Genomic DNA, 25965 nt, shown 5'->3' on the forward strand with positions numbered 1-25965 from the left:
TTATTTGGAACAATTTGTAAATAGTCCACATAAACAGCAAAAGAATCGTTTCACACTTCCTGAATTTCTCAGACTTAGTATTTGCTCATCATTGATGTTAGATTCTATTTTTTGTTGCTGTAATTTTGCTCAGGAGCTATTACAGTATATGCAGACATAATTCTGTTTTTAAAAAAGACATGAAATACAGTAATCTGTTTACCACTTACAACTATTAGTAGGTTTTTTGTTTTGTGTGCTGGTTTACTAAGTAGAGGTTATTTTCTACCAAAAAGAGCATAAAGGAAAGACTTAGTGCAGAATTATCTGTGTAAGGGTTGGGACAAAACCACAGTGAGACACAGGAAAATTTAAGAAGCTACTTGTATTTATTATCTGATTTACATTTGACAAAGCAATAGAAGGTGCACAGAGTGCCGTTTGACAAAGCAAAGTTCCGGGTATCACATAATGTATTTCCCTGGCTTCCCCAAATAGAGACCTTCTGCCCATGCTCAGGGGCTGTGCTGGGCACTGTGGCTAGTTATGGTCTGGCGCCATGGGCACGGTGCATTCGGATACAGGTGCCTCTGCATGTGACAGTAGCCAATGGACTACTGACAGCCTGAGTTGCAATCTCAGAAGTTAATGTTATAGCAACCTAGTACTAATTACATCAGAAAAAATAGTGAACTTTGAGTACATAAAATATGCCTCAATGAGAGAACTGGCTCTTGTGAGTTGCCACTAGCTTTTTTCCTCCCTCGAGAAAATTTGATCACTCTGTCAAACCAAGGGCAATAATACAAAACTTAAAACAAAAAACTAGGTTAACAATAGTCATTAACTTCTCCCTAAAGGTCCCTATCTAAGATCTATTTGCATAAGATTTTGAATCTTCATAATTCAAGAGAATTTTGAATTCTGAGTTCAGTAAAATGATATCTCCTACTAGGTAACAGGGAATTTAGAAATACCTGAGGGATCGTCACTGAAAATCTTAGCAGAGGAAAAAGAAGGTTGTGTTTTCCCATGTTGGCATTAAAAACAAAACAAAACAAAACAAAACAAAAATAGGGGCTGGGAAGGTGGCTCAGTGGTAGAGCGCTTGCCTTGCATGCACGAAGCCCTGGGTTCGATTCCTCACATAAGAAAAAAGAAAAAAGCCGGAAGTGGCACTGTGGCTTAAGTGGTAGAGCACTAGCCTTGGTCTGAAGAGCTGAGGGACAGCACCCAGGCCCAGAGTACAGGCCCCACGACTGGACCCCCTGCAAAAAAACAAAAAAACAAAAACAAAAAAACACACATCTACCTGATACTACAGAAGAACTGAAATGTGAACAGGATTAAAGCATAACAGGTAACCCAAGGAGAAATTTGCTGTAAGACTCCAGTTCTTCTTATACTATGCAGACAGGTCTGTTTTAACAGGGATTCTCAGGCTATTTCAAAAATGTTTTTAGGTGGAAATTTCGAAAACAGCAAAACCCAGTTTTAAGACAGGATTCATTTCTAGAGACAAGCACACACTGGAATACAATTACTATGTTTCTGACAGAACATTATAATCAATCTAATTTTTCAAAGACCCAAATTTGGCTTACTTAACCAGATGTGCTTGCTTGCCTCCTAGCATATCGCTCTGCCTCTGGTGATCATTTAGGCATTATTAAAAGCATACAAACTGCATTTAATGTTGAACACAAAAAAATCTAGCTTACTTTATAGTGATTTATATTCTATATACATATATACACACACATATGTAAATCTGATCATTTAACACTCAGTAGTACTATTGCATCCTATATTTTTGTACTTCCCGTGGTTTTTTGGAAACTGTAAATGCCCAGACAACAGGAAGCTTACTTTCTTAAGAAACAATAAAAAAATCTTTGAGTTGGCTAAAGGAAGCACCCTGGAGTTACTTTAGAGAGTAAAAATTCAAATGCTATTTTTTTAAAAAAGGTGGATTAGAATATTTAGAAAACTTCAGCATTAGGAATTTTATTTTAGGGCCTGTTCCAGTCAGGGTAACTTACTGACTTGGAACCCTTTATGAGCATGTGCGTGCTGACAGCAGCTTGACCAAGTGAAGGGGTGAAACAGGAAGAGGATTTCTTTTCATTTAATTTTATTTTTGAGAAATTTACTTTAACAAGTTTTATTAAGACATTAATATACTTCTGTGCTAAAAACAAAAGCTCTCACACATTCTTACCATTGCATGAATGCTGGTCAGGAGGAGGGAGGAAGTACCCTCCTGGCCAGGGTAGAACTCTAGGAACAGAAATCGAGAATTCTTCAGAAAATTGCCTTTTAGTTAAGTCAGGACAAAGGAGAAAAGTTACTAGCAAATTAAGCACCAAAAGATCAAGCAATACACCTCCTTGTTTTCAGAAACAAAATCATGATTTCCTCCTCATCTCTGAATCATGTCTTAGGTAATGATATTTCTTCTTTAGCATTACTCCCTGGCCTACGCCATGCCATCTGGTGAGGAGCTGACTCTACTGGCAACACTAGAAGAGATCAGTGTCTTCCCAAGTTACAGCCTGTGTCATTCAGCTGAATGTGGAAACCTAATCTTATGGTCTCACTTTGTTTCAGTTTGTAAAAAAAAGAACATGAGAGACAAAGAAGCCTTATCTCTCTCACAAAAAAGTTGGTTATCTAATTCCACAGATGCCAAGAACAAGGCAGATATGTTTGGATTTATATTAGGAAAAATACTAAGCAGAAATATCACACTCTCAAAGCAAGCACCTGGGTCTTACTTCAGTTTATAATAATTTAATGTGCCTGAGAATTTTTGTGCAAATACATGTCATTTTCCATTAAAAATATGCATAGTGCACTTTGGAAAAAGTCACAATGAACTTTCCTTACAAAGAACTTACAAATACATACAACTTAACATTAATTCCTACAGATTGCACTTCTGGTTTAACCCCTTTAGCCTCCAAGGAAATATCAGAGATATGCAACTATGTATTCCTTGGTCACTGTATTATCCAGAAGAAATAGTCTAAAAATAAGTTTCCTTGGTTCCAATTTGCTATTTTCTTTCTTAAAGTAAATCCCTCCCAACTGCTACCCAAACTGAAGTTTTTCTGATATTGTATAAAAATACAAATTTAAGGAAGTGAGTTATTTTTCTTTTTGGGGGCTAGCCACGTGCTCTACCACTGGAGCTATGCCCCCTAGCTCCCCAAATGAACCCAAAGAATGTTTGTGCTCCCAGTGGTTCAAAGGCCTAAAAACAGGAAAAAGCAAATCTCCACTTTGGCTATAATGAAAAATATCCAATTCCTTGTTTTGCCAATGCTGTGAGTAACCCAGTAGCTAAATTCATAATTTGACCAGGCACTAGCAGAGGAACAGGAGTCTCACCTGAACTCGACATGCCAAGCCTTTGCGACAGTTTCTAGGGGCAGTCAAAACTGCTCCTTTTCTTCCCACTCTTCTAAGCAGGTTCTCCCTGATTATATTTTCCAGAAGTGAAGTTTATAGTATTTCTGGCATGTTTCAACAATTCTGAAGTTATTTTCTGTTCATTTTCAAGACAAGAAAACTCAGCTGAAGAAGTGTACTAAATATTTCTTTCCTGTCTCCAAGCATTTCGTGACCCATTCATTTATACTTTTCAATTCACCAGACTTCACTCCTGTGGACCTCATCCTACTTTTGTTTCCATTCCTCCACTTCCTCCCTCCACATTCACAATCCTTCTGCAACATTCCTTTTCTTTCAATCAGACTCAATTTCACGTATCAGTGCATGTTTATCCTTCATGTGCTAACACACTAACACAAAGAAGAGGTCAGTTAGAGCCATGCTTCAGTCCTCCTTCAGGATACCCATTTTGGGTGAGGCTGTGCCAACTGGGGCACTGAAGCTACCCATCATGACAGGAAGACTCTGGTTCCTCCTTAGTCCACCCAATAAATTGCTACCTGAATTTAAATAAATAATAGAATCTGGTTTTTGAAAACTGATTTCTGTCTCCTGGCTTTTCCCATTCTCCTGGGGATCAGGGGTCTTGACCACTCTGGCTATCCCCAATCTCTTCAGTCTTTCCACTAAGTTCATCTTCAACTGGCCAACATCAGGAGGGTTCCAGGAAGGCCTCAAACCATACATCTCTTGGAGGAATGTTTCAGTAGGGCGAGAGGCCAGAAAATTTTCAGAGAGATGCATTCGGGACTCAAAGGGAAAGGGAGAAGGGCATGGTGAGTGAGATGGAGAATTTGGTGGTGTTAAAGGGGTAGCCACAGCTTTGGGTAGGGGGTTCTCTGAAATAGAGCTGTGGTATACTTTAGCAGAAATGCCTCGCTCTTGGAGTAGCTTGGCCAAGCTCATGGTGCTGCTGAAGGTCACAGTAGAATCTCGTCGGTTTGTGATGGATTCACCAGTGCTGAGTCGGTAGGACATGGCAGGAGACTTCATAGCTGTATTTGGCGAACTGTTCCCATTACTTCCATGGGACAGCGAAGGGAACCCAGAGCTGAAAGGGAAAAATGGGAGGAAGTTTTAAGACTAAAATCAGCTTGGATGCAATCATAATTTGAGGCTTGCTCAAGCAATAAGTTTGAGAGACCCATCTCAACCAATAAAGAGCTGGGCATGGTGGCATTGTCATTCCAGCAACCTGGCAACAAATACTGCCAGTATTTAATATGCTTCAATACAAAAAAAGCAATATGTCAACTTATAAAGGAAGCAACATACAAGCAAATTTGACTCCTTGCTTAATTCCAGTAGGTTCTATCTACTCTCTATGCCCAGTCTCTAAACTCTTATTTCTACTTTACTACAGAATGAACTTGATTTCTCTTCTCCAAACTGTGTATCTCATAGGTTGGTGTCTATTTGCATTGAAAGTCCCTTCAAGAACCAATGCCACATTTTCTTCAAAGCAACACAATAGTACGATTTGCTGCATGGCAGAATAGAAACTGCTTCAATATGAGTAAGAGAATCCTGTTAGCAAATAACCTGGCCTTGCTCAGAGACACCTGGCCTTTGCCTCAGCTTCTTGGAGGCAATCTGTTAAAATGCTGGGACTGTTTTTGCTTAGAATTGGCCTTGCCACACACAGTCATCTTATGTGCTTTCAGATGATGGTTGGGCAATGCACAGTCAACTTGGAGAATGGAGTTCAACCACAAGTGTAACTATCCAACCATTCCTACACAATGAAGCTCCAATAAAATCTCTGAATGGTGATGCTTGGGTGAACTTCCCTGCTTGAAATATTTCACATATACTGTCACACACTGGTACCAAGAGGAATAATGGATCCTAAGAAAAAGAGAAACTTCATGTGTAGAACCCCAGAGTCTTTGCTCTATGCATTTCTTCTTTTTGATAAGACTAACTTTGGTTATAGCTTCAGCTGGGTCATATTAACTATCAACTTTCTCTGCCTCAGTTTCTTCATTTTTCATAATACAAACTCACCTGTGGTACATCCTCACAAGAGTTATTACAACCACAAAATATTAATTAAAATTCTTGGAATTAAAATGAAATTATTAATTAAAATATTTAATAATGGGATGAATTAAAAATTAAAAAGAAATTCCTGTGAGGCCCCAGATTTCCAAGTCCTTCTTACCTAGGGGTAACCTGGGTGATATCAGAGGGATGTAATATTCTACAGGTGGTGAAGGTGAATGTTGAGTTCGTGCATGACAGACACTTTCCTGGGTTTGAGGTTGAAACTGAAATAGAGATTTTTAAAGAGCCAAACACAAAATTGAAAGACTAGGTTAATAGGGTAACAAGCTCATTGTTTATTAATAATCCAGCACGTATCAATTGCTTCTTGAAGTAAAAATCCCCGAATGCAAAGGAAATATACATAAATACTATGCCAGTATAAGATGGTTAGTATATAGCCAAATCCTTCAATACTTTAAAACTGCAAATAAAAAAGGCATAAAAACAGCTTAGAAATCAGAGAAAACATATTCTGAAAGAAATGCATTAAAAAATTAAAAAGACTTAGTCATCCAAAATACTGAGTCAAACTATTTCTGCGGTTCTCAAAGTGTAGACTTTGTGGCTGCCCACAGGTAAAACGAGGATGGGGATGAGGAGCTTTGGTTTTTAATGGCGTTGACATCTGCAGCTCCTTAACACAAATCAGGACAGTGTCATCAAATTATACCAAGTTCTTCATTGTTACACACACATAGTATTTAATAAAAGTCAAATTTACTTAAAAATGTCCTTTATGAGGCAGTAAAAATTAACCACTAAGTCTTGAGTCTTGGTCCTTCAGTCTTTTACTATGCTGTACAGTGAAATGAAAAGTATCTGTGAAGCATTCCTTCAGCATACTGATCGAAATGGTGGTTATCTAGAGGAAAAGCATGTGGACAGCTGAGTTGAAATTTTGTCATGGAACACCAGCTGACTTGCAAGAACAACTAACAGACAAATTATAGTAATTTAGACTTAGATTTTTGGCAGGTGTTATTTTTTCCCTTCTTTTTTAATGAATGAACTATGCCTGTTCCTCCAAGAAAATCAGTTGACAATATTTTCTGCCAGTGACAAATTTGAGCTTTTAAGTCAAAATTATGATTTTGGAAAATCTGTATCTATTGAAAGCTTAAAAGCTTTCTAATACTTAAAACCTTTTCTCTTGAGACACGTGGTGGCTTTAATGTGATTTAAATATATAATAAAAATGTGTCAATATTTGGAAGACTGACATAACTCAGTGAATCAGTGTTTTCTTTCTTTCTTTCTTTTTTTTTGGGTCCAGTCATGGGGCCTGAACTCTGGGCCTGGGTGCTGTCCCTCAGCTCTTCAGCTCAAGGTTAGGGCTCTACAACTTGAGCCACAGGGCCACTTGTGGCTTTTTTTCTTTTTGCTTATTTGGTGCTGAGGAATCGAACCCAGGGCCTCAGGCATGCAAGGTAAGCACTCTACCACTGAGCCACCTTCCCAGCCCCATGAGTCAGTGTTTTCTTAATGACCAATGTATAATACCAAACCATGTATGAGAAAAAGACAATTTTAATGTAGACAAATATGAAAACTCATTGATGGGTTTCCAATTCCACATTGCTATAAATACTTAAATTCCTACTTACCAAGTGTAATATACAAAAATATCCATAAATACCTGAAAAGACTAATCTGACTTCATGTTAGTATGAGGCCATATTTTCTTCAAATTGTTGAACCCTAACACCACAATATTACAATAGGCTGAATGAAGAAGCTGAATGGGAAAGCAAGAGACTTATAAAATTTTAAAATAGAACTATTTTCCTAACTACTTAAAATATAGCTATTCTTCATAAAACATGGCATTACTATGTAGCAGTTAAGTGAGTTAACATTTTAATATTTTCTCAATTTTGATTCCTTTTCTTTTTTTTGGGTCTGGTCATGGGGCCTGAATTCTGGGCTTGGGTGTTGTCCCTCAGCTCTTCAGCTCAAGGCTAGCGCTCTATCACTTGAGCCACAGCACCACTTCTGGCTTTTTTCTTCTTGCTTATGTGGTGCTGAGGAATCGAATGGGGCCGTATGCATGCAAGGCAAGTGCTCTACCACTGAACCACCTTCCCAGCCCCTCAATTTTGATTCCTAACATAGTATATATGAACAGATAAAATCCATATAGATAAACCATTTGGAATTTTCAAGGATTTTAAAAAGGGTAAAGAGATCCTGACACCAAAAGGTTTGTGAACCACTGATTGACTGGTCTAACTCTTCTGTCCAACTTATGCAAAGCTGAAAAGATTAAAAAAAAAAAGAATGTCACTAATACTATATATACATTTTCATTATTTGTACTCTTCTCACCTGTAACTAGTCCACCAGTTGAAGTAATAGGGGGTAAAAAGATCCCTGTTACTGGCTTGGATACTGCAGATGTTGTCTCTACCTGGAGAGGTGGCTGAACTTGAAAAGTGATACCCTCCTCTTCATCCTCCTCTAAATCTGAGATGTGATAGATGGTATCCTTGGGCAACTGGGTAAAGCCTTTAGTAATGACACCTGGCCGTGGATCAAGAATGGTTCCCAAGTTTGGTTGAGCCAGCTGCTGCCAATGATGCAGAGTTTGTGATCCTGAATATAGAATTACAAGAATAATGTTTTACATGTTCCACAAATCTCAATTCTTAAAACAGAAGCTACAATTTCTATGTTTAATAACAATAATGAAAGCAATAACTCCTTATTTGGTCTTGATATTTTGTTAAAACTTGCAAATTAAAGTTCTCTGTAGAAGACTGACAAGATATTGAAGGCACTAGTAATAATCTGTTTCAAAAGTTAACCTTAAAAAGGGTAGCTAAAGAAGCAGAGAGCTGGAAGGTTTGGTTTTGGTTTAGTGGAATGCCTCCCTGTCTGGTAGGTGAGAGACCCTCAGTTCAAATACCAGTACCACAAAAAAGAAAACACTCTTAACAAAAAGTAGGATGCTGAGGCAGTGAGAAGCATAAATATCCTTCAGAGGCAACATTAGTGGGCTGTATTATGATGGCAGAAAATCAATACTTATCTGGCATGGCCTACGAATTTAAAAGCTGAAGCCATGCTCCTGAGTTTGAAGACAAATGTTCAGTAGCTTCTCTGTGTACTTCTCTACACTAGTCGTAGATCCTGGGATCCCAGGACCCCAGGGAGATGAATGTGAAAGGCGAGGGAATATGCCCTTTGTTCTGTTCAGCGGGACCCTGACAAACACTTGCACTAGATCCAACTCTAATCATGTCACTACAGCCTACATCAAACCTCAAAGGTTACAGAACCTTTGAGTTTGAGCGCTTGCTATCAACTGTCTACTCAAAATTTTGTTTGAATCAAAAATTCTTTTTTAATAATGTCCACGATTCATTTGAGTGCCCTCAATATCTCATAAAACAAAGATGTTTACTTTGAATTCAAGTTCTATCTTAAAAACCAAATGGAACTAAAAATACAGCCAATTATACTTCTTAGGTAAAGAGTTCTTTTATTACAAAGAAAGTTGGAGATGATGTATTACCATACATCATTCCCATTTATCTTGCCATGGAAATTGCTATCAATGATGTTTCTTAGTAAAGACAAGGAAAGACTCCCTACTCTTCACCCTCATGTTTACATTAAAAACATCAAGACAAGAATGATGGTTGATAACTTGGAAGAAGCAGATCTCTTCATCTACTAATTTTCTACAAAGTGCCACAATGCACTACCACCCAAACAGCAAGATTTGAGGAAAACAAAGATATCTTCTGCTCATAGTACAATAAGCCACATGACTTTACAAAAGGCCTTTGCTGACATTACCTTCAAGGGGCTTGACAATCTGTAGTTTTTCTGGCATAAAGCCTCGAAGACAACTGGCACTGCTGAGGTCAGTGATTTCCGATTGGTCAGTACAGAGAGAGGCAAGGCTCTCTGTGGGGGTGTCACGGCCACTCACTCCTTCTTTCTGGTCAGCCAGAACTTGGATCCTCCGTTGCCATTCTTCAGCAAAGAAACGCTTCTCACTTAAGTAGTTCTGTCTTCTCAGGCTAAGGCGATGCAAAGCTGTAGCTAAATCACTGTCTTCAGAGGGTCCTAGTTGGCTGGGTGACTGAGAATTTCTTTGGGAAAATTACATTCACTGATTAGATCTGAAGGTCATGAACACAATGTAGACCTGTCTTTTTTGAGATCAGTTTCTTTTTCTTTTGTCATTCGTGGGACTTGAACTCTGGGCTTGAGCGCTATCCCTCAGCTCTTCAGCTCAAGGCAAGTGCTCTACTGCTTGAGCCACAGCACCACTTCCAGTTTTCTAGTGGTTTACTGAAGATAAGAGTCTCACGGACCTTTCTGCCCAGGCTGGCTTTGAACCATGATCCTCAGATCTCAGCCTCCTGAGTAGCTAGAATTACAGGCATAAGACACCGGCGCCAGCTTGAGATCAGTTTCTTAAAAACTAAAAAGAATTTTTTAATGAGATATCTATCCCAAATAATAATCAGCACAAAGAAGGGTGGAAGAATGGCTCAGCAGTAAAAGTGCCATGGCTATAATCCTAGATACTCAGGAGGATGAAATCTGAGAATTGCCATTCTCAGCTAGCCCAGGAAGATAAATCTGAGAGACTCTTATTTCCAAATAACCAGCAAAAAGCAGGTACTGGAGGTGTGGCTCAAGTGGTAGAGCACCAGCCACTGAGTGAAAAGAGCTGAATGAAAAGATAAAATGTTAAGTTCAAGCCCTAGTATCAGCACCAAAAAAAAAGGGAAAGAGAAAATGCTACCCATTAGACTCTTACATGTCCTTACTTGCAAACATAACAATTTAAATAATATTAACATGTGAGCCAGGCATGGTAGCACACCTCAGCATTCCTCAGCACTTGGGCGACGGAGGCAGGAGGATCATGAAGTTTGATGAAAGCTAGCTTGGGGTATGTAGAAAATTTGAGACTAGTGTGGGCTACGTGTTGAAACTGTCTCCACAAAAATATATCAAAAAATTTGCTTGAGCCATTTAATTCTCCACAAATGTTGCACAAAAATTAAAAGCCCAAGATTTGTTTAATATTACATCTTCATTGTTCTCTTTTCTCTTACACACTTTCAGTTTTCTTTCTTTCTTTCTTTTTTTTTTTTTTTGGTCAATCATGGGGCTTGAACTCTGGGCCTGAGCACTGTCCTTCAGCTCTTCAGCTCAAGGCGAGCGCTCTATTACTTGAGCTACAGCGCCACTTCCAGTTTTCTGGTGGTTTATTGGAGATAAGAGTTTCATGGACTTTCCTGCCCGGGCAGGCTTTGAACCATGATCCTCAGATTTCAGCCTCCTGAGTAGCTAGGATTATAGGAATGAGCCACCAGTGCCTGGCCTACACTTTTAGCTTTCAACTGTTCTAAACTGAATTATTTTAGAACTGATATAAAGGGAAAGGTTGTAGTTGTTCTGGCCACTGCTGTGAGTTTACACACACTTATTTCAGTGCCTCACCTAAGGTAATTGTGTAACAGTAAGGCTGAGTGGACATATGAAGAGCTACAGTAGGCATAGAACAGTGCTCATGGAAATACAGCCGAAACCTTGCATGTTGGATTTCTGCATCAGTAAAGATTTCTGGAGTTGCCAAGGTCAAGCTTTCTGCTGATTTTCCAGTAAAGCTGTTTAACTTCTAGTTAGCTAGAATTCAGTGAAATGAATTAATGAAAGAATAAAAAAAGACTAAATTTAAACAAGTACGAAATTATGAGCACTTTGGCCCTTGGCAATATGCATGCAAGCTTATTGTTTATTCCCAAAGCACTTGAAAGAGGTGAAGGTTATGAAATGGGTTATGAGAAAATGAAATTTGACAATTTATGCAAATGACCAAGTGGATTAAAAAAAATCAAACTGTTAAGATGCAGATTTAGACTTAAACTTTGCAATACTGAAGTAGTAAAGAATTCTGGTAAATACAAGATGCATTTTGAATATAACTAAATTTAGCCTTTTTACTTCAAAAACTTTCATGAATTCAATGAGGAATCTTACAAATAATGAGGTAGGGCATGAAAATTGAATGCATGTTGACAGGATCAGTACCTTCATAGGTCAGCACAAAGTCATGCAGAGTTTGCATGTGTAATCTGGTATGCCAACACCACAAGAAAAGTAGAATTTCTGCTTAACCTGTGTTTCTTACCCATGAGTTTCCTCCAAATTGTTCCCCTGGCTCAGGAGTGTTTTGTCCTCTGTTTGCTGTATACCAGATTCAAAAGGTTTTGCTGTCATGATGACACTGGCACGGTTGGAGCCTGGGATGGGTAGCAGAGTGGGGAATGAGACAGAACGGCCTTGTGTGTCATTAGCAACCTTGACAGTATCAAATACCCGTTTCTGTTGAGCCCTGTGGAAAAAAGAGGCATTCAGTACCATCACTATAAATGCCAAAAGTATTTCGAAGTGCAAGCATAATTCATTAGCAATAAAGTCATCCTGAATAGTCTCTGAAGTTTATGAGAAATAAGTAGAAAATAAACTTTGGCACATAAAGTTAAAACTTTCATAAATGAAAAAGAAGCCTGAGTAGTAAGCAATTTACCACTGACCTTCCTGATATTTCCTCCATATATTTATTGCTTAGTGTGACTAAATAATTTTTTTTTTTGGTCAGTTGTGGGGCTTGAACTTGGCTTGGGCACTGTCCCTGTGCTCATCAACTCAAGGCTAGAGCTCTACCACTTGAGCTACAGCGCCACTTATTTATTGTTTAGGATCGTGGCTTTTTTGTTTTTGTTTTTGAGGGATGCAACCCAGGAACCTGCACATTCTAGGCAAGTAGTCCACCACTGAACTGCAATATTCTGGTCCTTTGGTTTCTTTTTCATTTGCCTTCTTATGACTGAGAAATAAGCATTGTGATATATACTTACTTTTTTTTGAAGAGAGAAGAATCCTCATCCAAACTCAGCTTTTTACGCATGGTCCCCTCGATCTCAGCTGCTAAAGATTCCTAAGAAAAAGTTTGAGATTCTTAAAGTGATTATTCCCTGAAATAAATTAAGAGTTTCCATATTTAATTTTTTAGCATTACAATAAAAGAAAAAGACAAAAAACAGCCCAACAGGCTAAATTTTTGAGGAAGGGAAATACAGAGACAATGTGGAAAAGAAAATTTCTAGGGTGTGGGGCAGTACTGGAGAGTAAACTCAGCCTTACTTGAGCCATACCCTAAGCCCTTTTGGGTTTGGAAAATTTTCAGGTAGTGTCTTGTGCTTTTTGCCAGGCTGGTGTCAGACTGCAATCCTCCTGAGATCTCTACCTCCCAAAGAGCTGGGCTTAAAGATGTGATCCGCTGTTCCAGGTGAAATACAACCTTTGAACAAGAACCAACTATCTTTTCATTAATTTTTTTTTTTTTTTGCCCATCATGGGGTTTGAACTCTGGGCCTGGGTGTTGTTCCTTGGCTCTTCAGCTCAAGGCAAGTGCTCTACCACTTGAGCCACGGTACTATTTCTGGTTTTGTGGTGGTTTATTGGAGATAAGAGTCTCACAGACTTTCCTGCCAGGGTTGGCTTTGAACCGCTATCCCCAGATCTATCTCAGCCTCCTGAGTAGCCAGGATTACAGGTGTGAGCCACCGGCGCCTAGCTTTCATTAAATATTTTCATAGGAAAGCAATAGAAAAAAACAAATACAAACAAAGGAGGAGGCTACAATGCTTGATAAAAAATGTACTCATCTTGCCCATGTAATTGTAACCCCTCTGTACAGTATTTTCATAATAAAATATTAAAAAAAACAAATACAATAAACTATTTTATGTGAGAAACACAAAAAGAAATGGCTTGCCAGACTAAGGTAAATGGATGAATCTGTGTAATAATTTCTTCTTGCTTTTCTGTAATTTCTAACTTACTAATATTTAACAAACATATATAGTTTTTAGAGTATTAGAAAAATAATTTAGAAGTGAAAAAGGTTTTTTTCTTCCACTGGCCAGGGAAGAAAATTCCACTACCATGGATAACATGCTCAGTGTTGCTAAGCTGAAGATAACTGAAGCTGGAGGTAGTGGAGTGGACTCACGACTTTTAATATATGTATATGAGTATAAATATTGATGAAAAGACAGACGTGTGTGAGTGTATTATAAAATACATATATTTCCTAGCTTTATCCTCAGAGGGCCTAGCAGCAATAGGTACTACTCTAGCAGTTATAGGTACACCTAGCATCAGGTCTTAGATTCAGAGGAGCATTCTTCAGAGCTCCAGGAGAAATGGCTGATGCTAGGGCTGGGACAAAAAGTACGTACAAACTTGAAGGAGATAGCACTGGCCAAATCTGGGACAATCTGAGTAATGAAACAATAATAAAAATAGCCCATAACCCACTGAATATAATCAGAATCCATGAATACTTATGAAGTGAGCAAATAATTAAAGTAAATGGGACAGGAAAAACTCAGGGGTAGAAATATCAACCTAAAGTTCATTAAGTACAAACGATCTCAAACAGCCAAAGCAATCCTGATCAGAAAGATCAATACTTGAGCTATCATACTACTTGACTACAAATTAGACTATAAAGACATAGTAACAAAAACTAGCATTGGCACAAAAATAGACAAGCAGAATATAAGTATATAAGCCTACACAGTTATAATGGGTTGACATTTTTTACAAAGCTGCCAAAAACCTACACTGGAGAAAAGACAGCTTGACAAAATAGTGCTGGGCAAACTGTCTATCCAAACATGTGGGTGACTAAAACTAAATCCCAATCTCTTACCTTGTGCTAATATAAATTAAAACTGGATAAACTACTACAAAATATTGACCAACAGAGGGACATGAAGGACATGGAAAGAGCATAGTAGAGAGAATTGATCTAATCATAGTAAAAATATATGCATGTATGATAAAGCATGGTCAAATAATATGTGTACAAATAATATATGCTAAATAAATAAGTGAATGACAGGAATGTATAACAGTTTCTATTGGCGAGTGGGCACCAGTAGGAAGGGTAATGAAAATGGGGAGGGTGAAGGAGGGTGAATACAGTCAAAGCATTTATTTATATATATGGAAATAGAACAATGAAGCCTGTTGAAATTGTGTAAAGGAGGAATGGGGAGAAAAGGGAGAGTGGTATTATACACATGGATAAAGAATATTTGGAAGTTAAAATATGTCTAGGGTGTTGGTACTAGCATGGAGGAGCGGATAAATGGAGATGGAAGAGGGAGGGAGGATATACTTTATTTACATTGGTGAAAACTGAACTAGATTGAGACTGGTTTTGAAAGGGAGAATGACAAAGGACATGGAATATGATTAGATTTATTATATGCATAAATGGACATGATAAAAAATATACTTTTTATCATAAATGTCATTGTTCTCAGGATAATCTAATTTTAACAAGTTTCTTAAAATACAGGATATTTTTCTTAGTTTCTTACCCCAGTAAAGTCTCCATAAGACTGGGAGAAGTAGAGATGAGCAGCAGGACCACATCTATTGCGAAGTTCTTTTATTTCTTCTTGAGATTCATGTAACATCCCCAGACATTCCATGTTCCTGTCTTGTAACTCATGCAGCTGAAAGAAAGGGGTAGTATAATTTACTAACTCCTCAAAACAACAATGGGGGAAAACACAAAATCCCTTAGGATAAAGGATTTCATGGGGATAAGTATTATTTTATAAAGAAGGCTGTCTGTATATTATTTCAACAATATAAAAACTGTGACAAACTAGGTAAAAAGGGTATATTTATCTTAAGTTGCCAGAATTAAGGCTGTCCTGGCCATATTGATACAAAACACGACTTTCTCAAATCTGAAATGTAGCCTGAGACAATCAGAACTGTCAATTCAATATTGAATGGTTAGGTTCAATAGAATCATCAAGTTAGTGTTAGCCTAATATTAATCTTTCTTTTAACCATCACTATGACATATGTAAATGACAAGACAAGAGAACGCAATCATCCAAAATAAATAATCCCTTCCCCTCTTGTTTCAGAATCTTTTTTTACAGCTTGATACACAAATCTGATTTTTTAAAAAGCCTATTTTTACAGTGTATTTCAGCTGAAAAAATTTCAAGTGTTATTATTTTAGAATTAGCAAAGATGTACCAGCCCTAGTGGGTCATACCTATAATCCTAGCTATTCAGGAGGCTGAGATCTGAGGATTACAGTTCAGAGCCAGTCTGGGGAGGAAAGTATGTGACACTCTTATCTCCAATTAACCACCAGAAAACTGGAAATGGAGCTGTGGCTCAAAGTTGTAGAATGCTAGCCTTGAGCAGAAAAGCTGAGGGACAGTGGTCAAGCCCCTGAATACAAGTTCTACAACTGACAAGAAAAAAAAATTACCAAAGCTGAGATGTTTATTAAAAATGCACATTCTAGGCTATTATCTAGACCAATAAACTATAAACTCAGGATGGTACCTGGGTATCTCCAAATAAAAGTTGGTTTCCCCATTGACTTTTTTGCTTGTTTCTTCTTCAACACACACACACTTTTTTTTGGTTTAAACTATTATACACAACTTTTTTGTACAAAATCAGTGCTTCTGTAAATCTAGCACCCTGAAATAGATCAGTTCTTTTCTATCACTCCCTACTTTCCAATTCTATGGTAAAAGCAATTATCCATTTCTAAAAAAGGTTGAGATGTTCTAAAAGTATAAAGAATATAACAACCATGAATTTTAATCTTCTCTAATTTGCCAGATGAACAAATCCAAAATTCAAATATCCTGGGTCACTAAGACAGTGTGTTAGGATTTTCACTTTACTGACAAGCCTCTGAGGAGTCTAACTGAAGATGTAAGAAAAGCTTCAGGTAAATCTGACTAACATTTCAGCTTGTCTGTTTTTTTTTTGCAGACCTGGGGCTTGAATTCAGAGATTGGGCACTGTCTCTAAGCTTCTTTTTGCTCAAGGGTTTGCACTCTACCATTTGAGCTACAATGCCACTTCTGGATTTTTCTTTTTATGTGGTATTGAGGAATCCAACTCAGGGCTTCATGGATCAGGCAAGCACTTTACCAGTAAGCCACATTATCAGCCCCTCAGCCTGTCTTTAGACAAGGCAACATTTGCCTTCAGCTGAAGGATTTTTATCATCTCTGAAAAGTCACAAAAATATTGAAAAGGACATTGGAGTCTATTCCTACAATTGCTAAGTTGTCTAGCTTGCCAAACTGAGTTTTGCTGCCAATGGATCATGAAGTAGGGAAGAAAAAGTAAAACTTAAATGTCTGGTCTGGTGTATTCTTCATTTAGTCCACAGAGAAGGAACACAAAGAGGCTAATTTCCTGACCTTAACATTTTTCCCCAAACAGCAGATATCAAAGTCTTAGAACAGTTTTGAGTTTCAATAAGTTAAAAAAGCTGACTGTAACAAACCTGCAAAAAATATATCATTTGGAGGTTTGCTTGGTTAAATTTTATTGTATTTCTTCAGTTTTCTGTTTTTTTTGTTTTTTTTTTTTTTTTTGTTAGTCATGGGGCCTGAACTCTGGGCCTGGGTGCTGTCCCTGAACTCTTCAGCTCAAGGTGAGCCCTCTACCACTTGAGCCACAGCGCCACTTCCGGCTTTTTCTGCTTATGTGGTGCTAAGGAATGGAACCCAGTGCCTCATGCATGCAAGACAATTATTCTACCACTGAGTCACCTTCCCAGCCCCTGTTTTCTGTTTTGATAATATGTATTTAAATTCTGTTGTGCTTGGTAACAGTAACTGCTATTAAGTTATTAGAGCTTAAAACTTTTCAAGACTTCTAGAATATCCAGTGTGATTCCGAGGTCTCAGTTCTAGACTACTTCATCCCAAGTGATTCTCACATGCCAAACTGCCACCAAGTTATATCTAATACATAAAGTTTACATAGATACAGAGTATAAGATTTTTCCTGTTCCTCCAGACATGTAAAAATACCATTAGAAATTATCTTATTTTAAAAACAGTTGAGCTGTTTATATTCTGTAGTAGTTTACTGACAAAAAGGTCCTAAATCCTAAAGAATCTTATAAATGTCAAGGTTTTTTATCAGGAAGACTGTTGTCATAATTAGTTTATAGACAGGTAAAAAAATTAGAGACTGGTAAAAAAATTTTTCTGGTAACTCCCCTTTATAATTCTCATTCACAAAGATAAAAAAAAAAAAAAAAACGACTCACCCTCACCCCCAGCCCCACCCCCGAATTACACAAGATAAAGGGACATGCAATTACCTCCATTGTCAGCTGCCGCTGGGCATCTTTGGAAGCTTGTAAGTGGAGTCTTAGTTCTTCCTTCTCAATCACATGCTAACAACATATCAAAGGAGACATGTGAGGCCTTCTCATATGTAACACAGCTACCTTCTCTTTTTCGTTTATTTTGTGCTAGTTCTGGGGTTTGAATTCAGGGCCTGGCTGCTGTCTTTGAGCTTTAAGACTAGCATTTACCACCTGAACCCCAACTCCACTTCTAGCTTTTTTCTGATAAATTGAATATCAGAATCGCACAGATTTTCCTGCCTGGGCTGACTCTGAACCGTGATCTCCAGATCTCAGCCTCTTGAGTAGCTAGGATTATAGGGCCAAGGCATTGGCACCTGGTTCCTTCTCCCATGTTAGAGGTTTCTTTCTGGGCACAGCCTAAAGTTCTACAAAAGCAAATCTTCAAAAGCCATAAATGGGCAGAGGAGAAAAACCACAAGACATTCAAAGGAAAATGAGCATGAGTTAATAATCTATACTACAATTTTCTGAGGAAAAGGTAACTCCAGTTAGATAGAGAAATAGTAAGTAGAAGTAGTTATTCATGACTATTAGTGCTTAAAGAAGAATAAAACAGCAATCATTTAAAATAGTAAGCATTTAAAAAAGGCAGAGATGTGTTTATTTTGCTCAGAATCTTAGGGCTCAGCAGATGCATGGTACTATGTCAGTGCTTGACAACATTGGCTGAAAGAATGAATAAACGTACTTCTTTAAGTTTATGCTGAAGATCTACAATCTGAGACAAGAGTGAGGATATCTCTTCTTGGTATCGAATTAATTCATCACTTTTTCCTGACAATTCTTCAGTCATTTTGGACATCTGAGCATTTGTTTCTCCTTGGAAGAAAAATAAAATTTTAAAGATTAATATACAAGAAAGCATGAATTGGCAAAAAAATTGCCTTTATATTAAAGTCTGATTTGTAACAGCACTGGACAATCAATCATTAACAGATTTTTCTGAAAGGTTAAGTTTAGAAAATAAAATAAAGGTTTTTCTGAGATACGGAATTGGTAATTGAATGCTGAGATGACTTGTAAAGACAAATATATGCTCCAAGCCTCCTCTTCATGAAAGACAGAAAGGAGAGCTAGGGGAATTACATACCTTTGTGAATGAGAAGTGGTAATTTCATCATGTCTTTCTCTTCAAGAACTTAAGTAAAATTCCACTAAGCAAGAAAAATTAACCATAATGAATCTCACAAAGGAACATTTCCAGAATGGAATGGTCTATGACAGCTGAGATGCTTTTGTAAAAGACTTTCAGGAGCACTCAACCAAGCAAGGAAGGTCTGTACAGAAATTCTTACAGCCCAGCATTCCTGCATACATATGAAACAGGACTTCTAAAAAGCCATTGGGTTTTTATTTCATATAACAAATGTGATGTAAGTATAAGCAAAACCCCCACAAACTTTCACTGTTTATGTATACGTTTTTCACTATTAGGTATGTTATTTTTCACTGTTATTATGTTTTTTTAAATTAAGAGTCTGTTACTAAGGAGGCAGACTTGGAGCTTCTCTGGTTTTTTTTTTTTCTTTTTTTTAGTCGGTCATGGGGCTTGAACTCAGGGCCTGGGCACTGTTTCCAAGCTCTTTTGCTCAAGGCAAGTTCTCTATCACTTTGAGCCACAGCACCACTTCTGGGTTTTTGAGTTGTTAATTGGAGATAATACTATCACAGGGACTTTTCTGCCTGGGCTGGCTTTGAACCATGATCCTCAGCTCTCAGCTTCCTGAGTAATAAGTATCACATGTGTGAGCCACTGGTGCTCAGCACGTCTGATTTTTTTTGTATGTTTATTTTTATTGTAAAAATACTGTACAGAGGGGTTACAGTTACATGAGCAGGTTACAGTTACATGAGCAAGGTAATGAGTACATTTCCTATTGAGCATTGTTTCCTCCTCCTTTGTTTTTCTCCCACCATCCCTTCCCTCCTACCTCCACAACTATTCCTCACCCCCACTTCTCTGATTTTTAAAATATGAAAGGTGAGTAATGATGGAGGAAAGGATTCAATGACATTCTTTCTGGTTCTCTAATATTCTATTAATTGAAAGGGTCTTCTATCAAGAGACACACAGCCAAAATGAATTAATCATTTGTTCAACATAAAATGCTGTCTTTTAATAAAGAAATTAAATATCTATGAAAATCTTTTTTGCCACATTTTAAAAACATTACCCAAAATATATTCCCCATATATTCCCTATACTCCACACAGTTATCATTGAGTAAAGATTCACTGAATATTGGATTTTATGTCATCTTTTAGGTCCTGGCTCTACCACTTGCCAGTTTTCTGACTTTGGCAAATCATATTGTCTCTAAGATTATATCTTCAGTACTACAGAGAACTTTGCTTCCTTTTCTCTAACACGCTATAGCTTCTTATTATTATTCTTAAGTAGTTGCAGAAAGGGGTTTCTATACAACTAGTTAGTTTGATATCACCCCTTTCATCATTCTCCCCCATGTCTCCCAACCACCCCCTCCCTTCAATTTTCCTAGGATATACACTGAATATTATCAATGCAATCTCCTCTTCTTCCTCTCTATTTATCTAACCCTTTTCCCTTGATACCCATCCCCTTCAGACTATACCTCTTTTTAGAAATGTAAGTCTTTATTTAATGATGACAACAAGGTAAGGCAAACCTATTTCTTAAAAATACACAGTATCTTATTTAGGGTTGTAGGCTCAATGTGATATCTAATATTTTCAGTTACTTCTATGGTTTCTGTCTTGAAGGGTCATGTGTTGGCAGCCTGTAACTAGTGGTGGTACTGGGCAGTGGGCCTAGTGGAAGGTATTTGGGTCATAGGTATTTACCTTAAGAAGGAATTAGTATTAGCCTGTCTCAGGGGGTTAGTTTTCTAGAGAGCAGATTATCATAAAGGAAGACCTGAAATGCCCCTTCTATACATGACCAGTTCCCTTTCTCTCTTTGTTATGTTGCGAGTAAACCAGGGAAAACATTCAGACACCAAAAATTAAGAGCTAAATAAACCTCTTTATAAGTTACCTAGCCTTGTGTATTTTATTACAGCAACACAAAACAGATAAAGACAATAATTAAAATTGCTTCTTAATTTAAATTGCTTTTACTGCCATCATTGATCTAATTTCTGAGTTGGAAATATCTCCAAAGAGTATCTCCAAATAGCCAAAGAACTGCCCGAAGGCAGAGTTTGTTACTACTTACGTAGTTCTTTAACACAGTCATTGACAAGCTGTTGTTCCTTCTCTTCATAGGTAAAAGTTTCTGTCTTTATATGACAAGCCTTCAAGGAAAAAAAAACCCACCAATATGTAACAGTAACTCAGTAACTTCTAATAATTACAAAAGGCTTTGCTATTTGAAGATTACAGTTTATTCAAATATAAGAAAACACATAATTTACTAAGCTTTATGTAGGGGAAATGATGTCACCAAGCATCTCCCCTTGTCTCAGGGCTCTGTACATTACTACTCATGCCCCATGTGACTCACAGCTGTCTGATGAATCTCTACCCTTGGCAACAAGGTCACATGCTCAAGTTGGACTTCTTTGGTTTCCTCATCTTTTAAGCTCATAGAAAATTGTATTTTGTCCCTGTATATGGTATTTTTAAAAATATATTTTTATTGTTATTATTAAGGTTTTATACATAAAGGTTACTTTTTCATAAGTCAGGTAATGAGCATATTTCTTTTTGGACAATGTCACTTGAAACTTGTATTTTTTTGACCCAGCTCTCTTCACAGTCATTTAATTATTATGTACCTCCACAGATTGATATGCTATACCGGGAATATTGTATTTTATCTGTCCACTTGTTATTAACCACTTCTCAGTGAGCTCTAGGTAACAAGGGACAAAAATCTACCTGGACCTAAATCTTACTACTTGAAAATAAAGGAAATGAGAATTAGTCTGAATGCACCTTGGATCGAAGAGCCATATTCTCTTCTTCCAGTTCCTTGAGCTTTTCTTGCAGCATGTCCAGCTGCAGCAAGCCTTGAGATAGGCTAAAGGACTCATTGAACCGAAGAGGTGTAGAACAGCTGGAATCAGTCTCACTCTCTTCAGATGCAATGGACACAATTCGAAGCAACTCATCTTTCTTGGATAGTTCATGTTGCAGCTGATTAACCTGTAAATAAGAATACTTGATTGAATTATGTTCTTCAGTTGCATTATTTACTTGTAAAATGGCTTCTACTTCGGGGAACAATTGTTTTTTCATCATAAAGAAATCACAAAATCAGCTCCTAAATTTCAGGATTAAAAGAGAGTAACAAATTCCAGAAACCTCCTTAGCTACTGTTTAGAACATTAACTCAACAAATACAGTTTTTCCTAGAGTAAATCAGGTAAAAGCCAATTTTCGTAACTTATAAAATAGAAATATAGGAAGAAAATGTTATCTAATATAATGATACACTCACAAAACCAAAACAAAAGCAAGAATTTTCAAAGTATCAGAATAGATTTCACTTCACTAGCTTGTACTTTATAAATGGCCATGTCTTACTTATAATGCTATTAATTCTATGAAATAATATTTCTAGGGAATAAATATTTTCAATGTACAGGCCCAAGTGTTATTATACTGTATTTATAAAGTAAAACCATATTTTTAAAAAATGAGTTCTAGAGAATTCAAAATTTAACCACTCAAGTTGACAATAAAGTAGATCTTACTACAAATATTTGTTGATATGGAATAAATATATTTCCAAAACTTCTGTTTCTTTTCTGCTTTTTATTTTTGTTTGAGTAAGAATACCTACATCTGGGTAGTTTATATTTTTTCTTTTAACAACTTTTTTTTTTTTTTTGTCGGCCGTGGGGCTTGAACTCTGGGCCTGGGCGCTGTCCCTCAGCTCTTCAGCTCAAGGCGAGCGCTCTACCACTTGAGCTACAGCACGACTTCCGGTTTTCTGGTGGTTTATTGGAGATAGGAGTCTCACGGTCTCTCCTGCCCGGGCTGGCTTTGAACCTCGATCCTCAGATCTCAGCCTCCTGAGTAGCTAGGATTATAGGCCTGAGCCACCAGCGCCCGGCTCTTTTAACAACTTTTAAATAAGATTATACACAGGGGCTGGGAAGGTGGCTCAGTGGTAGAGCGCTTGCCTTGCATGCTTGAGGCCCTGGGTTCGATTCCTCAGCCCCACATAAGCAAAAAGAAAAAAGCCGGAAGTTGCGCTGTGGCTCAAGTGGTAGAGTGCTAGCCTTGAGCTGAAGAGCTGAAGGACAGCACCCAGGCCCAGAGTTCAGGCCCCACGACCGGACCCAAAAAAAAAAAAAAAAAAAAGATTATACACAAAATCTACATGAAGGGACAAGAATTAACTTAAGACTCTCAACTGGGTGCCAAAAGCATCTGAATATAGATGTTAAAGAGTTGACTAAGAGTCATGTGAGTGTTCTTCCATACAGTAACATCTTATTTCTCTGTTTATTTCAATGCTTGCCAGCAAAGTCAAGAGGTACTTTGTGTTTTAGGGTTACCCAGGAGAAATACATTTCTTCATTGCATAAGACCTAATTATTTCAGGTTTTAAGTAACGATCAAAATTACCTGATCAAAGGCTTGTCCCAGTTGCTCCTCCAGGGCTTCATTCTGTTCAGATAAGACATGATTCCGCTTTAAGAGAGCTTGTCCAATTCGAGCGGCTAACTCCAAATCACGATCCCTCTGTCAAAATAGCACATACACTTTTTCTTGAAATACAAACATAGATGTGGTTTAGAAATTCTGCTAAACTCAAAAGTAATCTCTTGTAAAGCAACAAGGTTCATTTTAATGCCCTTATACCACAAATGAACACAAGACTTGGCACTCATGTAGTGTTTAATACTGGTCAAATAGACAGTTGTAGTTATAAATGCAAGGCGTCATCTCTTTCCTTGATAGGAAGTATGATTTTATTGGTAATTCTAGTCATTAGTCCCTAACACTCATTAACTTTGTGGAAGAAGGAGGAAGAGGAAGATGAAAAAGAAGGGAAGAGGAAAAGGAAGAAGAGATACTTGGTGAATACAACAGTGTATTAAGCATGATAATGACACAGAATTAGAACCAGAAATGTACATTACCTATGTATGTAATTGTAACCCCCGTTCATCACCTTTACTATCTATCTATCTATCTATCTATCTATCTATCTATCTATCTATCTATCTATAGATAGATAGATAGATAGATAGATAGATATAGATATAAGAAAAGGATGTTGAAAATAATTCCATTATGACAAAGATTACATGCATTCACTGCCAGTGGTTTATAGGAAAGCAGAGCCAAGAGGCCTACTGATAACTGTAAGAATGATGACTGATGTTGATAACTATAAAAATTATGAGTCTTCTTGATAACAGTTGTAAGAATAATGGTCTGAAATAAAATAAGGTATAAAAGATTAGAAATTTTGAAGCTATAGGGTTTTGCCTTGAATATAGAGAAAGGAGGCTAAAGCTGGTGATGATGCAGGGAGGCCTTACAAGAACAGGCTTCTCTTCAGAGGCAGTCTTTCTGAGTTGGTGTGACATTTAGTAAGGGCACAGAAATCCCACTGGTGGGAGTAAGGATTTTATTTGTAGGATGGACAGCTGTTAATGTACATGTAACTTCCTTCTATATGACTATGAGCTCTGTTTACATTAATAATAATCAGAGTGAAATTAAAATTCTATTTCTTTCATAGGACATGAAAATGATAATTATCTACTTATTTCAAGACCATTTATCTCATTTTAAATAGAAGTTGGCAGCAATGTGGAAATCATTCTTGAAAGCTAGAAGATCAAATGAAACTGAAGTGCAAAAGAGAACACTATTGATTGCCAACTGGAAGGGATATACTATGTGTATTATACATGGTATGGAAAAAGTTACCTCTTTAGTAGCCTAAACTAACAGCAAGAAAGGATATATTCCAAACTGGTACGTTGATTTGGAGGTGCTTTCTGAATGAGCAACTCTGCTCCAGCATGAATAACAGCAAGAATAATTTTATGACAATTTTGTTTTCACAAGGAGGCCAGCTAATACTGTATCAATCAATCTACCAATTAATTAATCAGTCCTTTACAACTCTGGAATGTCATCTGGTATCCAGCTGTTTCAGCTGGATACACACAGCACAGATATCAATTTTCATCTGATATGTGAACTGGGTAGACTCCAAATGATCAACTTTTAGCTTTTTATACCAAATTAAAAATATATTCCTACCTCTGCGAGGAGATGAGTAACCATGTCGATGTCATTGTACGTTTTAGTCATCTGCTCCACCCTGTCTGTGCCTAAAACTAAGGTAGATAAAAATCAATGATTTAAAATCCTTAGGAATAATAGAAGAACATCCACGAGAATCAAAAGATAACAAACAACAAAATATTCAGGCTGGGAGGATACATATGAAAATGTTTGTTAGTAGTGGTTACCTCTGAGTAAGGGACTATGGTAATGTACTATTTTCCGTTTTCTCCCCTAATTTTCTATGAATAACAAATGTTATTATAATCTGAATAAAATAGAAACTCTTGTTAATTAGTTTCATAAGGCAAAGATGAATTTGAAAATGCAAATATTTCATATGACAAAGTTAGTGCAACCATAATTCTCAAAATCTCACCTTTTAGAGAAAGTAGCCTATAGATTACAGAGCCCCAAAGACTGGGCCACTTTAGTCATTCACCATGGAGACAGGAAAATTATAGTTTCCTCTGTGTAGCCTAATTACTTTGTGTTCTTTTCCTCAACCCAATACTGTAATGATAAAGGAATGATTCTTGAGATGATCCAAAAAGTACTCAGAGCAAAGCCCTTAAAATTAGACCTTAAAACTGAATGCTTCAAAACCATATACTGAGATAGGCAAGTAGCCTATCTTTAATTTAAAAACCCATGTTCCGTTCAATTTTCAATTGCTAACGTAAAAACATGTTAAATGATACAGAACTGAGCAATGCTTCTTATTTTCTGACATAAACTTCCTTAACTCTTAGAAAATATTACATATCAGCTTGGGTGTGGTGGCACACACTTGTAATCCCAGCACTTTGAAGGCTGAGGCAGGAAGATTTCAAGTTTGAAGCCAGCCTGTGTGTGTATGTGTGTATTAAAATACATAAATTGTTCTCTTTAAGTTATATTTTATCTCTGCATACTTTGTATCAAATACTTCAATCTCAGATTATTACCAGAATGGGAAATATTAGTTACTCTATTTT

At 37.2% G+C, this 25965-nt stretch overlaps 1 protein-coding gene across 4 annotated transcripts in view; it reads right to left on the minus strand.

Annotated features, from left to right (window-relative positions):
* Nucleotides 1-349: 349 nt before the first annotated feature.
* Trak2 (trafficking kinesin protein 2) overlaps nt 350-25965 on the minus strand; it is a 56685-nt gene continuing 31069 nt past the window's right edge. For 3 of the 4 annotated variants that reach the window (XM_069995820.1, XM_069995819.1, XM_069995818.1), the window contains 13 exons: nt 24965-25041; nt 23309-23425; nt 21668-21877; nt 20946-21024; nt 18438-18568; nt 17699-17773; nt 14910-15047; nt 12372-12451; nt 11642-11845; nt 9286-9584; nt 7810-8076; nt 5600-5705; nt 350-4486 (listed from right to left, as the gene is read on the minus strand). In XM_069995820.1, coding sequence (XP_069851921.1) covers nt 3820-4486; nt 5600-5705; nt 7810-8076; nt 9286-9584; nt 11642-11845; nt 12372-12451; nt 14910-15047; nt 17699-17773; nt 18438-18568; nt 20946-21024; nt 21668-21877; nt 23309-23425; nt 24965-25041 — 2450 coding nt within the window. In that variant the 3' untranslated portion in view covers nt 350-3819. Of the gene's footprint in view, nt 4487-5599; nt 5706-7809; nt 8077-9285; nt 9585-11641; nt 11846-12371; nt 12452-14909; nt 15048-17698; nt 17774-18437; nt 18569-20945; nt 21025-21667; nt 21878-23308; nt 23426-24964; nt 25042-25367; nt 25480-25965 lie in introns of those variants that run through there. The other variant, XM_069995821.1, reaches the window with a different exon arrangement.

The sequence above is a fragment of the Dipodomys merriami genome, unplaced genomic scaffold (genome assembly GCF_024711535.1).
Source record: "Dipodomys merriami isolate MVZ:Mamm:240054 unplaced genomic scaffold, mDipMer1.0.p SCAF_49, whole genome shotgun sequence".
NCBI classification, from domain to species: Eukaryota; Metazoa; Chordata; class Mammalia; order Rodentia; family Heteromyidae; genus Dipodomys; species Dipodomys merriami.